Source organism: Pteronotus mesoamericanus, unplaced genomic scaffold, assembly GCF_021234165.1.
Source record: "Pteronotus mesoamericanus isolate MK-2021 breed Mesoamerican mustached bat unplaced genomic scaffold, CSHL_Meso_final scaffold_118, whole genome shotgun sequence".
In the NCBI taxonomy this organism is placed as follows: domain Eukaryota; kingdom Metazoa; phylum Chordata; class Mammalia; order Chiroptera; family Mormoopidae; genus Pteronotus; species Pteronotus mesoamericanus.
The window spans coordinates 5,944,756-5,958,918 of NW_026555301.1; the positions used below are offsets into that span (position 1 = coordinate 5,944,756).

General features: G+C 47.1%; 2 protein-coding genes across 3 annotated transcripts in view; one reads left to right on the forward strand and one right to left on the reverse strand.

Moving 5' to 3' along the window:
- Nucleotides 1-14,163, forward strand: part of ZXDC (ZXD family zinc finger C) — a 59,358-nt gene that overhangs the window by 34,267 nt on the left and 10,928 nt on the right. Inside the window, exons 9-11 of one of the 2 annotated variants that reach the window (XM_054587297.1) lie at nt 172-341; nt 3,216-3,317; nt 4,466-4,697. In XM_054587297.1, coding sequence (XP_054443272.1) covers nt 172-341; nt 3,216-3,317; nt 4,466-4,552 — 359 coding nt within the window. In that variant the 3' untranslated portion in view covers nt 4,553-4,697. Of the gene's footprint in view, nt 1-171; nt 342-3,215; nt 3,462-4,465; nt 4,698-14,163 lie in introns of those variants that run through there. The other variant, XM_054587298.1, reaches the window with a different exon arrangement.
- The window catches only part of CFAP100 (cilia and flagella associated protein 100), a 49,982-nt gene continuing 42,371 nt past the window's right edge, over nt 6,553-14,163 (reverse strand). The window contains 4 exon segments of the mRNA XM_054587300.1: nt 6,553-6,666; nt 7,587-7,680; nt 8,675-8,880; nt 10,014-10,149. Of these exon segments, the coding sequence (XP_054443275.1) occupies nt 6,553-6,666; nt 7,587-7,680; nt 8,675-8,880; nt 10,014-10,149 (550 nt within the window).

A 14,163-nucleotide genomic window follows, 5' to 3' on the forward strand; every position in this document is an offset into this window, starting at 1 on the left:
TTTTTTTTCACCTCTTACCTCGTGGCAGTCCCTGTTCAGTAATTTTAATTCTATAGGTCTATGCAGAGTGACAGGTAATGGGAAGGCTGTCTCCACCAGCATGTGGCCTCCATGAAGGCAGGGGCCTGGACAGTACAATGTACAGTGCATTGTTGGTTTGTGTCATTTTAGGAGCCTCAGGGTCTACTCAGAAGAAAATGAAAGGTGGCAAAGTCAGCCCTACTCACTTGTACGCAAGCCAGAGTGGTTGGTTGTGTGGGAACCTGGTGGTGCCTGGTGGAGGTTTACCAGGACCAGCTCCAGCAGCTGGAGTGCAGTGTGTTCAGGCCCAATTACTGCAGGTAAGTGCCATCAAGCTGGGAAGAAACAGGCAACAGAGGTGTCCAGATAAGAGCCGTGAGCAAGGCCTCAGGCCTTATGTCTCTGAGTGCACTTTCCTCTCAGTGGCCCTCCCAGCCCCCCCTGCTTCTGAATTGTTTCAAGTCCTGTTTTATATCCTAAATATTCATAACCCCAGCTTCTCATTTCTTCCCATCCATCATACTACATTTGTTCAAGCTTTTGTCTTCATTAAGATCGATGCATCAGTGTCAAAACTTTCCTTATGTGTCTGGTCCTCCCCATTCCCCATGTGATCCGTCTTCCTTACTTTGTTGGGAGTCCTGTGGGATATAGAAATGTGCCTGCTCCATCCCAAGGGCCCCTGTAGCTGTCTTGCAGCTGCTTGGGCTGCTTAAGGCTGGCCCCACTCAGGCACTACATTGCTGCAGATGCCTTATGGTACCTGGCTCCTTGTGTTGCCTGCCCTTTCCCAGGCCCTACTTCTCTTTTCAGGGCTGGGGTGAAGGGGATTCTTTAGGCTGCATTGTCACCCCCATCTCTGGGGACTACGTGTAGCACACCAGAGGATATAGCCTCTATATATTAAACTTGCTAGTTTTTTTTTCTTGTTTTCTTATTTTTACCAAAATTAAGCCTCTCAAGTACAGGACCAGCTACCTGTTAGATTGTGCCCAGGGTCCAGTAGATTGTCTGCAGCTGACAGCCACTCCATGAACACTCACTGGACACATTTACCTCCATACTTCTGCGTACACTTTTACTTCCAGTTTTTTTTTTAAAAGATTTTATTTATTCATTTTTAGGGGAAGGGAGAGAAGGAGGGAGAGAAACATCAATGTGTGGTTGCCCCTTACCTGCCCCATACTGGGTACTTGACCTGCAACCAAGGCATGAGCCCTAGACTGGGAATTGAACCAGCGACCCTTCGATTCGCAGGCTGGCACTCAGTCCACTGGGCCACACCAGCCAGGGCTCCAGTCTTACATATGAGAGGCCAGAATAGGGAGGTAAGGTAATTTGGGTTTTAGGACAGCAGAGATTTAAAAAGATGAGGATACCTCACTCTGACCTGACCTGATCACATGCTGCCTCTTCACTGAGCAATCTTCTGTGTCCTGGGTACTCTGGTGCCAAAGAGTGCCATGTGGCCAGGGTGGCACAATTAAGAGATGTCAGGACATCTGCGTCCTGAGCTGATCTGGAAGAGGGAGGAAAATAGTACCATCTGTGGGGTCTGTAGTTCTGGGACAGGTTCATGAAGGAGATAGGACTACTTTGGCTGTGAAGAGTCTGTAGGGTTCAGATAAATGAGGACAGGAACAGCCTGGGCAGAGCCTGGGGAGGGCTTGGAAGATGGGTCCAGTGAATGGCCATGCTGTCATAAACCAGACGCTGACGTTGAGAACTTTGTGGGGTGGGACTTGTCTGTGGAGAGATGAAAGATTCTCCCAAGATGGAGGTAGTGGAAGTTGGGTGTGTGAGGGGGGACTGGCCCTAACCTTCTGAGCCTAGTCAAGGCTGGTAGGTCAGAAGTGAAGAAGGCACGACTCAAGTTTCTGAAACAGAAACTGCAGAGAAGCTGGTACCACTGGCAGAACAGGAGCTAGTTGGAAAAGTAGTGGCTATTTTTGTTTAAAAAAAAAATTTTTTTTTAGTTGTATTTTTTCTGTTACCATATATCCCCCTTATATCCCATCCCCACTGCAGTCACCACACTGTTGTCCATGCCCATTAGTACTTTTTCCTTTTTGCTCAATCCCTCCACTCTCTGACACTGTCCCCCACAGTTGTCTGCCAGCTTGCTCTCTATGAGTCAGTTTCTGTTTTGCTTTTTTGCCAAATAGATTCCACAGATGAGTAAAGTCATATGGTGTTTGTCTTTCTCTGGCTGGCTTATTTCACTTAGCATAATATTCTCCAGGTTCATTCATGCTGTTGCAAAGGGTAAAATTTTCTTCTTTTTTTGTGGCCGATTGGTGCAGCACTGTGGAAAGCAGTAGCTATTTTTCTAAGAGACACCCAAATAAAGATGTCAGCTTTGAGGTAGAGAAACCTGGGTTTTTTAATTCTTTATTTTTCCCTTAGTGGCTAGTGTAGTCTTAGGCAAGTTAAGCACTTCGGGACTCTGTTTTATCATATGTAAAATGGGAACAATAGTGCTCAGCGCTTGACACAAAAGGTTCTTGAGGCTGTGGAAAGAATGAGAGATGCTAATAATGGTGGTGGGCCAGGAATTGAGTGGTGAGGGCTATGGATGGCTGTGGGCTGAATGTACAGATGAAAGGTGAAGTGTTAAGCAGTGTCCATTTTGTGAATTGGGCGATTAGGGGCCTGGTAACCTCCCCATCTTGAAAAGACCTTCCATCTCTCTAGTCCCTTTCCAGCCTGATTGAGGGCTGGATTCAGGGCAGAGATGCACCTACCTGTGTGGTCTGAGAAGGCTGCCAGGGAGCAGTGAGACACAGGGAGGGATGCCAGTAGTCTGCTAGAGTTCAAGAACAATCCACAAGAGACAAATTGGCATTTGGACTGAGGGGAGGAATTTGAGTGTGGGAGAGTACGGGAAAGTTCCAGAAGGGCTTGGGTCTGGGAAGGAGCAGCCAATTGGCAGATGGTTCAGGCCCTACTTACCCACTGGGCTTTGTGCTGGGATCCAGGTGAGACAATGAGGACCAGCAGGAGGGGCAAGCAGCTCCCAGCCCCAGTGCCAATTATTGCTGAGTTCTCAAGGCTTCACCTGGGTCCAGGTGGTGCCTTACTTAGAATACAGTGGGTGGGATTGGTTCTTCTACATACCATACTGAGAGATCTCAGGCTGAGGGAAGAAATGCTGTCATGCCTGGTTAATAAAACATGTGCTCTTGCCTCCCCAGGATGACCCCTCAGGTGAAGCAGTCTTGCCGTTGGTGCTCAGCCCACAGCCTTCTACATGCCAGCCCCTGTTCACCATTGGTTTGCCTGTCTATGTCCTCCAGGTCTGATGCCTTACAGCTCTTTGGGTTTGTTAGTAAGACTACCATGAAGTGTCCAGCTTCTGAGGCTGGTCATGGCAGTGGGCTTTGGGTAGAGATTCATTGAGTTGGTTGCCAGCTTTCTAGAAAAGGTGGTAAATGGCCAAGAAGTAAAGACAAAGTAAGACTAAAGCTCAAATTTGCTGTCATTGTGGCTCCTACTTGTAAATAAGGTGAAAATACCCATATATAGAAATTCTAGTTACTTTCTTCTGTGGGGAGTTAGTTTTTAACCTGTGGGAAATATACCCAGACCAATTATAGAGTTTCCTTAAGTAAGTGGGTAAGCTGGGTATAGGTGGCTGTGGATAATTTGGATATAAAATAATGAAAGTATCCAGCTTATTAAATTTCTAATATTAAGCTTAAATATATATATTTAAAAGTCCATACAAATAGTAATTTTAGTTTTGTTTTATTCAAATTGGCCTATTAAACATTTTCCTTAATGTCAAAAATAAATAGTGAATAAAGTGCTGGTATGAGGTGGTGATGGGGGTGGGAGTTCCCAGAGTACTAGAGTGGGGGTAAATTGGAGGGTGGTTTGGTACCATTTATCCAGAAAGCCTCATTAGTGTCTACTGCCTTCTGCCTGGTAAGCCTACTCATGAGATCACTCCTAAAGAAATCAGGTAGGATACAAGTAGCCAAAAGCTGGTCATCGTGGCCTCCCTAGTGATGTAGGAATGTTTCTCTAGCAAGAAGACGTGTATTAGATGGGTGATGATGGTGCAGCTGGAGGTCTGGTCAGCCACTGATGACACAGATGGACACCTAGTAACTAGCAAGGTGCTTCCCACATATTAAGTAGGGGAAAGAAGGTTATAGGTTCAATAAGGACAGTCTTATTTTTGAGAAAACCTATAACACAGTATTGAGTTTTATTTATCCTTATTTTTGTTTATATTTAAATTTCTTCAAGGAACATGTATTTAAACATAAGGGGAAAACAAGTTCTTTTTAATTGAGAGAAGTCAGGAGCACCCTACTGGTTGGCCCTGCAGGTTATGCTGCCAGTCAGTGAGCGGCAGTGAGGTTGCCTTCTATGAGGTGGTCCTGCACCACCTCAGCTCTCTGCTCTGTCTCCCTCATTACTCTGCTTGGTTTTGCAGGAGGTGCTTCCTGCAGCCGGAGGGGCTGCTGGGCCTGAGGATACGCACTGCACAGGCAGCACAATCAATCTGCAGGACCTGCAGTGAAAGCAGCCCACTACCTGGGGGACCCACGGGCGACGCCTCCAGTCTGTGTCCCTGCAAGACTCTTGTTACGTGGTCTTGCAGGCCTGGGTGAGAACCCACTTGCTTTATGCTTAGAAGGCCAGCCTAGTTCTTCAGAGACTTTTGGGTACATTTATTGAAAATGTTTTTATTACATCTATCAAGAACCAGTTTGAGGCATACCATTTGAAACTGCCTTGTCCAAACAGAGTGCTTCAGTGATGCAAGGATTGCCTTCCTGGCAAAGCATGCACCTCTTCTGTACTTGTCTATGTGTGCACATCCCTTGTCCTATTTGATCTGAGCCATGGAGCACCAGTTGCATTTAAAAAAAAGACTTGTGCAGGAAATTGTGTACAAGTTCCCTAGTCAAATACAGCTTATCTGTAGTAAAACCAGATGGGGTCTTTCAGCTTTGGTGTTTCAGCATTTGCCTGAGAGAGATCTAAAAAACCCATTTTTCCCTCTCTCAGAGCTGTGTAACAGGCTGTTTCCCAACCTCTTGGACAGTGTTCCTAGGTGGGTTTTGTCACACTGAGGCAAAAGTAGGCTTGCTGTTACAGGAAGCCAAATTTTAATCCATGTTCTGGCAGACCAGGCAGGCTGCTCGTGTGAGAGGAAAATATTGAGGGTGAAGTGGGCACATTGGGGCCTCTGTTAGCGAGCCCTCTGTGTAGCCTGAATTTTGAGCTCATAGTTTGGGAATGGTAGAGTTGGAACATTCAAAATAATTTTTCTAAATTCTGTATTTGGGTACTCGCATTTAATAGTAATTTGACAATGGTTTATAAAGTATTGTTCTGAATACTATAAATTATGTGCAGGATTGTAATGATGGCATGTACATGTTTTTGTTGAGATTGAAGATGTGCTATCATATGTCATCGTATATTTTTATAGAGTAAGTTCTGTATTGCAGGAGGAGACGAACGGATAACCTTGCACATACTTATTTGTTAATCAGTTAGTATACTGGACATGGTCACTCAGAAATGCTGTGTTTGCCTTGTGCCTTTTGAACTGTGTGTTTTTTCAGATGCTATTTTGGTTCTCAGACTTGGAATCATCCAAGCTCTGCACATTCTTTGTTTTCTTTGTTTCTTGAGTATTTGGACTTGGACTTTTGGGAGTGACCCAATGTGATTTCTCTCTGTCCGGTTCTGAGGTGCCATCTGCGCCTGCTCAGTGCTTCCCCACCCAAAGGAATTTAGGCCCTATTTATAAATGGTTCATACAGAACTCTGTGCTGCGTCACAAACTAAAGTTCTGTGCCCATTAGGCTCAGCTTCCAGGTCCTCCAGAAATCCCCTCCCTCTCCAAGGAGCCAGGCCTGTCTGCCAAGGGTAGTCACACTGCACTGGTTTCCCAAAAGAGCATGTATTGCTGGACCTTTCCTTCCGCACGTCCCCAGTGAATGTCCACTACAAAGTAACTGGTACTGGCTGTCGGTATTCAGGGCACTGAGCTTCCCTGTTGGCAATGGACCTAACTCCCAGTACAAATGAATAAAAGTTTTTGTATAGTTACACACTGAAGGTTTCACCTGGCTTAAATTAAGAAATTGTGTGTGTAGTGTTGAAATCACTTGTTCCTCCAGTCAGTAGTAATAACCTTTCCGTCTGCCCAGCTTGCTGCTTTTTCTTGTCTTTGTGTCGGGGCTAGCCTCACACTACAGCCCGGCATGGAATTGGCTCTTGTCTTTCAAAGCATTTGTTTTAGACGGAAGCCAAGATGAGCTCCTTCCCTCAAGCATTTGCTTAGGGTTAAATGATTAAAACACTGGCATTTGGAAATAGGGTCTACCTCCTTAAACAGATCTTAGACACCAAAGAGTCTTGGGATTTATTTCATATGAGTAAGGAAACGTACAGGAGGAGACCACAAGGGGCTCAGCAATGGCTGCATCCAGGCTGTGACACAGACTTGTTTACTTCCTGCTGCCATCTTTCCTGTGCTGTCAGCCAGACCAGCGCCCTCAAAGGCTAGGTGAAGAAGAACAGTTGCTCCTCCTTTTCCTTGTCCAGCAGCTCATGCTCGGGCTCTTCCTTGGTTTTCAGGACCGGGGGCTGGGAGCGGCACACCAGCCTTCTGCCTCTCTGCAGAAGTAGCAGACTCAGTGACCCTCTTCTGGTGGCTTCAGTACACCAGAGGTGCTATCTAGATGCTGAGAGGTCACATCCCTGCCAGGAGGCTGGGGAGCTGGGGCTGTGGGGCCCTGTGAGCTGTCCCAGCCTCTGGCCACTCCTGGTCAGCTGCAGGCCAGGGGCTGCAGTAATTGAGCTGGCTCAGGAGTGTGTCCGTCTGGCACTAAAGCCTAATCCCTGGGTTGCCAGACCCTAGATATGTGGGGGTGGTTGAGGGGGAGATACCTGGAAACACAGATGGGAAGTAGCGTGCTGTGGGGGTTATGGGGGGAACCCTGTAGTGTCTGCCATTCTCCATGGGAGAGAGTGGAGAGTGCTGGTGTATTCCAGGGAAAGCCCATCAGCCTTGTTTGTCTGTTATTGGCCATGTTCAGGTTTGGGTTTGCATTAGAGACCATGCCCCCTGTGCTAGGGCCAGAGGCATGTGGCTAGTTCTACCCATTCCCTGTGGGGTTGAAGACCTTGGGACACAGCATCAGAGGGACCCTAGTGACAAGTGATGAGCTTGGCCTGAGGTGTAGGTTGTGTAGTGGGACTCTGGACAGCTGAGATCTTGTGCTAGATCTCTGAGCTTAGGGCCTACACCTGGGCATGGCCGGGAGGGCATGACCAGGCCAGTCATGGACCAGGAGTGTGTCCTGGGGAAGGCTTCTGGAGGAAGGGGACGGCAGCCCTGAGGGGTAGTAGGCCCAGGAATGGGAGACCCTACTCTACTCATGTCTTGCTCTTACGCCCCCAGGATCCCTGCAATAGCATCTGCAAAGGGTTTGGTGAATCTGGCTTAGATGCAGGCCCTCTTTTCCTCCCAGCCCCACTGTACCTGGCTGAGGGACCCTTTCCCAGCAGTAGCTCCCCAGGGCCACCCTGCCCACCTTCTTCTTGATCTCAGCCTGGGCCCTGGCTTGGGCTCGTTGCAGACGCTCCTCTTGAAGCTGCTTCTGCATCTTAGCTTTCTCTTCCCGGAGTCTGGGTGGTAGTGACAGCAAGAAATGGATTAAAGACTAGAGGGGCCAGAGGAAGCTGCCAAATTCCCTTCCCAGTTCCTTCATACACATCCCTCAGGCCATGGCCCGCCTTCTGAGAAGAATTCCCACTCCTGTCTACCCTTTGCTTCTAGGGCAGGGCCTTGGTTCTGCTCTTGCTCCTCCAGGGCCATCCCAGCTCAGGGAGATAATCTAAGGGCCATCATCTCGTACCCTCAGGAAGCCCAGGTTCCTAGATCCTCATACCCTGGTCACTGATTCATGTGTCAAGGTCTTCCCCGTTATCACTCTTGAAGGCCCAGAACCCAGCAAAGTTAGTAGCCTTGTCTCCTTCCTGTTTGTACTTCTCAGACCTTTGCCCAGTGTCTACCCTGAGCAGGGTACCAGAGAAAGAGCCCCTGTGCTCATGGGAGGCGCACATGGCTGTGTCTAAGGGCTCTGCATAGGAGTGAATGAACCAGGAGCCCACATCCAATGGAGTAATGGCCTCCAGAACTCAGCTGCACCCCACTAGGCCTTTGGGGAGTTCCCCAGACCTCCCCTCGGAGGACTGGCCCATGCCACCTGTATCCAGTGTTCTGACAGCGCCAACTCCACCTTTCTGCCCCTGACACTATAAATCCTGGGCTTCCTCCTAGCTGCTGCTGGAGTCCCTTCTCATTTCCTCACCTGGGCTCTGGCAGTGCCAGCCTCTTCTCCAATCCAGCCAGGAAAATGTCCCTTGTCCTCAGAAGCAAGGCTATGCTAGCCAAACCTCCCTTTGGCTCCCTGATTCCACAATGTCCCGCTCTCCACAAAAAGGGCTTTCCTCACTGGGGTTGAGCTTGGTGTCCCCTCCATTTCCTCCCCCCGCCCCCCTCCCCGAGCTCTGGCTGCTGGCTCTCCTAGCATGGAGAACCAAGGCCCTGTCCCCTTGGTTTGGGAGTTCTTGGAGGCAGGACAACAGGGCCAGCCCAGGAGGGCAGTTAGGCTCTCACCTCTGGCGCCGCTCCTTCTCCTTGGCCTTCTCAGCCCGTTCAACCTTGACCTGGGGCACATGTTCCAGGTTCTCGAGCAGTTCATCCATCTGGTGCTCGATGATGGTCAGCATCTGCACAGTGCCCAGGTTGGACTCCTGCTGGACACCGACACAGTGCTGGTACACATCCAGAACCTTGTGGTTGAGGCTCTCCAACAGCCTGTCCTGTGAGGTGGGCAGTCCATCAGCGAGGTCACTCTGGCTTGTGTCTGCCCGCCACCTCATCGTCTGCCCTCACTGGCATGGTGGACCTCCCAGGGCCCTGTTTGGCAGGGGCGAGCACTTGGGAAGACAGAACTCGGACACCTGGATTTACCTTGGCCAGAGCTGTGATCCCCTTGCTCTTTTGTAGTCAGCCAAATCTTGGGTTCCAGTCCCCAATGGGGCTGCCTGTGCCTCAGCCCCTTCCTCAGCTGCCTCATTGTGTCCACCAAGGGCCAGTCCCCTCCTTCTGAGAGCCCTCTCTCTACTGCCCCTACACTGACCTCAGCTCCCCTCAGGACCACATCCTATGATCTACTTTCTGTGAGGCCCTGGCCCAATGAACATCCCCGACCCCCCAATCTCTGAGCTTGTTCTGACATTCAGAAAAAAGTTAACCACTCCTCTGACACAAGTGGGCCTGAAGACTAAATGATTAACAGCAGGTAGAAAACCTTAAGCCAGGCACAGGGCACAGCTGGTACCCAGTGACAACTAGCAGGAGGCGGGAGATCCACTGGCCTGCTCATTGTGGCATCCAGTGTACCCGGCCCAGTGCCTGCAGTAGGAATTTGGAAGAATTAGGAAACTGGGGGTGTTATCAAGAAAGGTGTGTGTCAAATCCTGGTCCTGCTTCCTGGAACATTCCTGGCCTTCTGTGCCTTCAGAATTCTCACATAGCTTGGCCTTTGTAAGTGCCTGACTTCCTCCCAGCAGGGTCACCTTCTGGGTACAGGGTACAAGTTTAAGAAGCAGCTGTATTTGTTGGATAAAAGAAGGCATGGAGGAGGTGGTTTGAGAAGCCGAACAGCCATGGAACAGAATCACACAGGGTGCTTTGGGTTTGGAAACCAAGAGCCTTCTCAAGCCAGTGCCCCTTGGCCCGGACCACTGAGCTTAGAGAATGGCAAGGGGCCATGGCAGCCCAAGAATGCAGCTGAACCTTGGGCGTTGCTTTCCTGCTGTTATAGCTCCAGGCACCGGACCCCCTCCTGAGGTGCCTGGAATCCTTAGGATCCCTGCCCCCTACTGCCAGCCTGTGGTCACCTGAACTCCTTCCTTGCCTACCGCCTGCTGGTTGCCATCCAGAGGCCTACCTCCTGAGCGCCCTTGTACTCGCCGAAATGGAAGACTCGGGCTTTGAGCTCCAGCTCAGCAGCTGTCTCCTCCTCCTTGGTAATGGCCATCATCAATGTGGTGATCCACTGCTTCAGCTGGTTGACCTCCTTATCCCTGAATGGGTGACCAACAGGGCCCTGCTCACTCAGTGTGTGACCCTTGGGCACTTCATCTCTTGGAGCCTAACTGCTTTCTCTGCTGTCCCGGGGGCTCAGGGACCATGACTGCAAAGTATCTGCCTGTTTAGGGGTCAGAGGAGCTGTGAGATGCAGGAGTAAAATTTAAAAAATTTTTAACAATTGGCATGTTAAAAAAAGTTTTTAATGTATTCACACAGTTGTAAAATTATTGCCATAATCCAATTTTAGAACATTTTCGTCACCCAGAGAGAAACCCAGTACCCATTTGTAGTCACTTGCCATTCTTTATGTCTCTTCTTGACATTTTAAAAACGTGAACCCATGTACATGCAGTCTTTTGTGTCTGGCTCTTTCATTCAGTTCAGTGTTTTCAAGGTTCATCCACATCTGGCATGTGTCAGAACTTTGTTCCTATGACCACATAATAGCCCATTGTGTGGACGGACTGAACTTTGCTGACCCACTGATCCGTTGAAGTACATGTGGCTTTCCGCCTCTTGACTCTTGGGAATAAAGCTGCTGTGAACATTCACAGACAGGTTTTTGTGAGGACTGCCTTCAGCTCTCTTGGGTATATATTTAAGAATGGAATTGCAACCATCAACTTTTAAATGATACAATTTTTTAAAAAATTATGAAAATATTTCACAAGCATGGCAGGCACTGACCCTTATATGTTGGTGTGTTTCCCAAGCTGGAATCTCAGCTCTTATGGCCGCCATGGCTTCACCAGTTCAGGCAGCTACATGCAAGTCCTGGTCAGAGTGACTGCATGCACATTAGGCCACTCCCCCAGCAGTGCCTGGGAGGCCCAGGGGTGACCCCCTATGCCATGATGATTTCATGGCTGTCTCTCTGTTGATAAAACTTTCTGACATTTTCTCCCATATTAAGCAAAATGTCTTTTGCCCACCAGGGGTCCCATGCTCTGTCACATGCATCACCACAGGGCCACAGCTCCATAGCAGCCCCCGAGGCTGCATTCCAGCTGTGGGGCCAAGGACTGAGTCCAGAAGACTATGACTGAAGGGTATTGAGCTGGTCTGGCTTGTTCTGGGCTGAGTCTCAGAGGTGGTGGCCAGAGAGACCACATACAGCTTAGGTGCAAGCAAACTCCTGGGGTGACCCCAGTACCTCCTGACATCAGTCCCTATTTCCCTCCATCTATGAGCACCCCTTGTAGGAGGAGGTGCTTTGGGGACCAGTGATATGTCTCCTAAAGGACACATGATTGCATTTGGCTTTAATCTGGTTTCTTTTGCTTCTTTCACTTCCCCATCCCTTAACTGGCCGGTGTACTATCCTACATATCCTGTAGCTGGCACTGTGCTGCTTCACCTCTGCTCTCATTTGTTATGTGGATGTGGTGGTGGTGGTGATGGTGGTGGTTTGTTGGTTTTCTTCAGGTGATTGGGATCATTGGCCCCTACTCGTTCTCTTTAAATGTAAAATTGTTGGGTCACGATATTTTTTTCTTAACTGGATCCCACCTCCAATTTATAGGAAATGCAGAGGCACAAGGGACTCACTGCCCTTTGTTGGTCCTCAGACTGGCATGTGTGTCACCTGTGTGTTTGTCAAAAATGCAGAGTGTAGGCCTTGATCAGGACCTACCGAGTGAGAATTCATTTTACAAGATTTCCATGGGGAGTCCAATGCACACACAGTCTGAGGAGCACTTTGCTGCCAGAAGTTACTCGGTTTCTTCAACAACTGGACTGGAGGGAGACTATAAAATGGTAAGGGAACCTATAGATCAAAATGGATTTAAAGACAGCCCATTGAGGAGTGTTATCTTAATTTGGATTCTAATTCAATCTCACAGTTTAAGATGCAGTCGTGTGGATTATGGAGATTAAATAACGATTGCTGGTTTTTTAAAGATAGGATGATGTTATTCAGGTTATGTTAAAGAGCCCTATTGTGTAAGAAATAGCTTCTCTAATATTTATAGGTGAAATGATACAATGCTTGCAATTTGCTTATAAATAATAAGGAAGATGGGAATGTGGGTGGGGTCTAGGTAAAAGGATATTGGCTATGAGTTGAGCACTATTGAAGCTGGCGATGGGACTGGAGACTTGTTATACTATTCTCTCATATATATGTTTGTATATTTGAAATTTTCTTAGAATTACTGTGCTGAGTTGGAGGAGTTACAAGAAGTTGGTTATGGATTTTGTTTTTTTTTGTTAAGGTAACAAAAAAGAGGATTCCTTTATAAATACCTGGGGACATATAACCAGACAGTTGACTAGACAGGTAGTAAATAAAAAAAAAACACCAAGCACCAACAGATGTAAATAAATCATTGAAAAGACCAAACAAAAGAGAGTTACCATATTTCTGCAGAAATAGCAGTGAAAAAAGAATAAAAACACAATAAAATATTTTAAAATAGAGGAAGATGGCACAGTAGGAAGCCCTAGGAATCTGTCTCCCCACCTAGACAATAATTGCACTGGCAGAATGTGTCTGAATAAAACTATTTTGGAATTCTGGAGTATTGAAGCTGACAACTTCCAGGGGAAGCCTGGATAGTAATTACAGTTAATTTCAGTCAATTTCAACTCTGACATAACAGCTACCCAGTCACCACTCCCAGCCAAGTGGCAGACAGCTAAGTAAGTTTCTTGGGGCAGCTTGAATAGCCTGTGGAGGCTAGTGTGGGCAAAAAGGACTCTGTCCTCCAAATATTGGTTATTTGTGCCCTGATTACTGATTGGTGCTTCTGATCACAGAGGGACAGACATACAGCCATTTTTGTGCTCCTCCTGGCATTGTTACAAGTTCCTCATTCTTGGCTGAAGTGACTTCTGAGGGATTTAAAGGGTTAGGGCACCTCCCTCCTTTCAGTTTTTTGCTTTTTCCCCTTTCAAAGACAGACACTAAAGAGCAAGGACATTCAAGGCAATTATATAGGGAAAACTAGAAAGTGACAGTGCATGCCCAGGGAAAGGCTCAGAGAAGACCTAAAAGACCTTAAGTTTACACCTCAGGCTCAGCAAGGAGGCAGCCTGCAATCTACAAATAAAAACAGTAACAACAAAATCCCTGGGGTGGGGAGAGAATCTGATTTCCAGGGTTACCACATTATTAGATTCAAATGTTAAGTGTTCAAAAACAAAAATCACAAGGCACACAAAAGCACAAAGTATGGTCTACTCAGATGGGGAAAAAACCCCAACAGAACTTGTTTCTAAGAAAACCTGATGGCAGATATACTACAAAGACTAAAACAATTGACTTAAAAAGAGGATCAAATAACTAAAGGAAGATGTGGAGGAAGTCAAGAAAACAATTGACTTAAAAAGAGGATCAAATAACTAAAGGAAGATGTGGAGGAAGTCAAGAAAACAATGTAAAATGGAAATATTAATAAAGAAATAGCCTTTAAAATTCTAGAGACTAAATGTACAGTAATTGAAATGAAAAATTCACTAGAGTGATCCAAAGGCAGATTTGATAGGGAGAAAAAAGAATCAGCAATCTTTTAGAGAGGACAATGGAAACTATCAAGGCTGAGGAACAGAAAGAAAAAAATTGAGAACAGAACCTAAGGAATTGGAACACCATGAAGAAGACCAATATATGCATCTTGATTGTTGAAGGAGGAGAGAGGAAAGTACAGAGAAAATATTTGAAGAAATAATGGCTGCAAACTTCCCAAATTAGATAAAAGACATGAATATAAATATCCAAGAAGCACAGAGAACTCCCACATAAAAGGAAATCAGTGACCCACACTGAGACATGTTATAATCAGACTATCACAGGATAATTAAAAGCCAAAGCATCTGGAAAGCAGCAAGAGAAAAGCAAATCCTCACAATAAAAGGTCTTCAATAAGTTACCTGCAGGTTGCTCATCAGAAACTTTGGAGGCCGGAAGACAGTAGGCCAATATATTCAAACTACTCAAAGGGGGGAAAAAATGTCAACGAAGAATTCTGTATCTGGCAAAGTTGTCCTTTAAAAGTGAGGGAGAA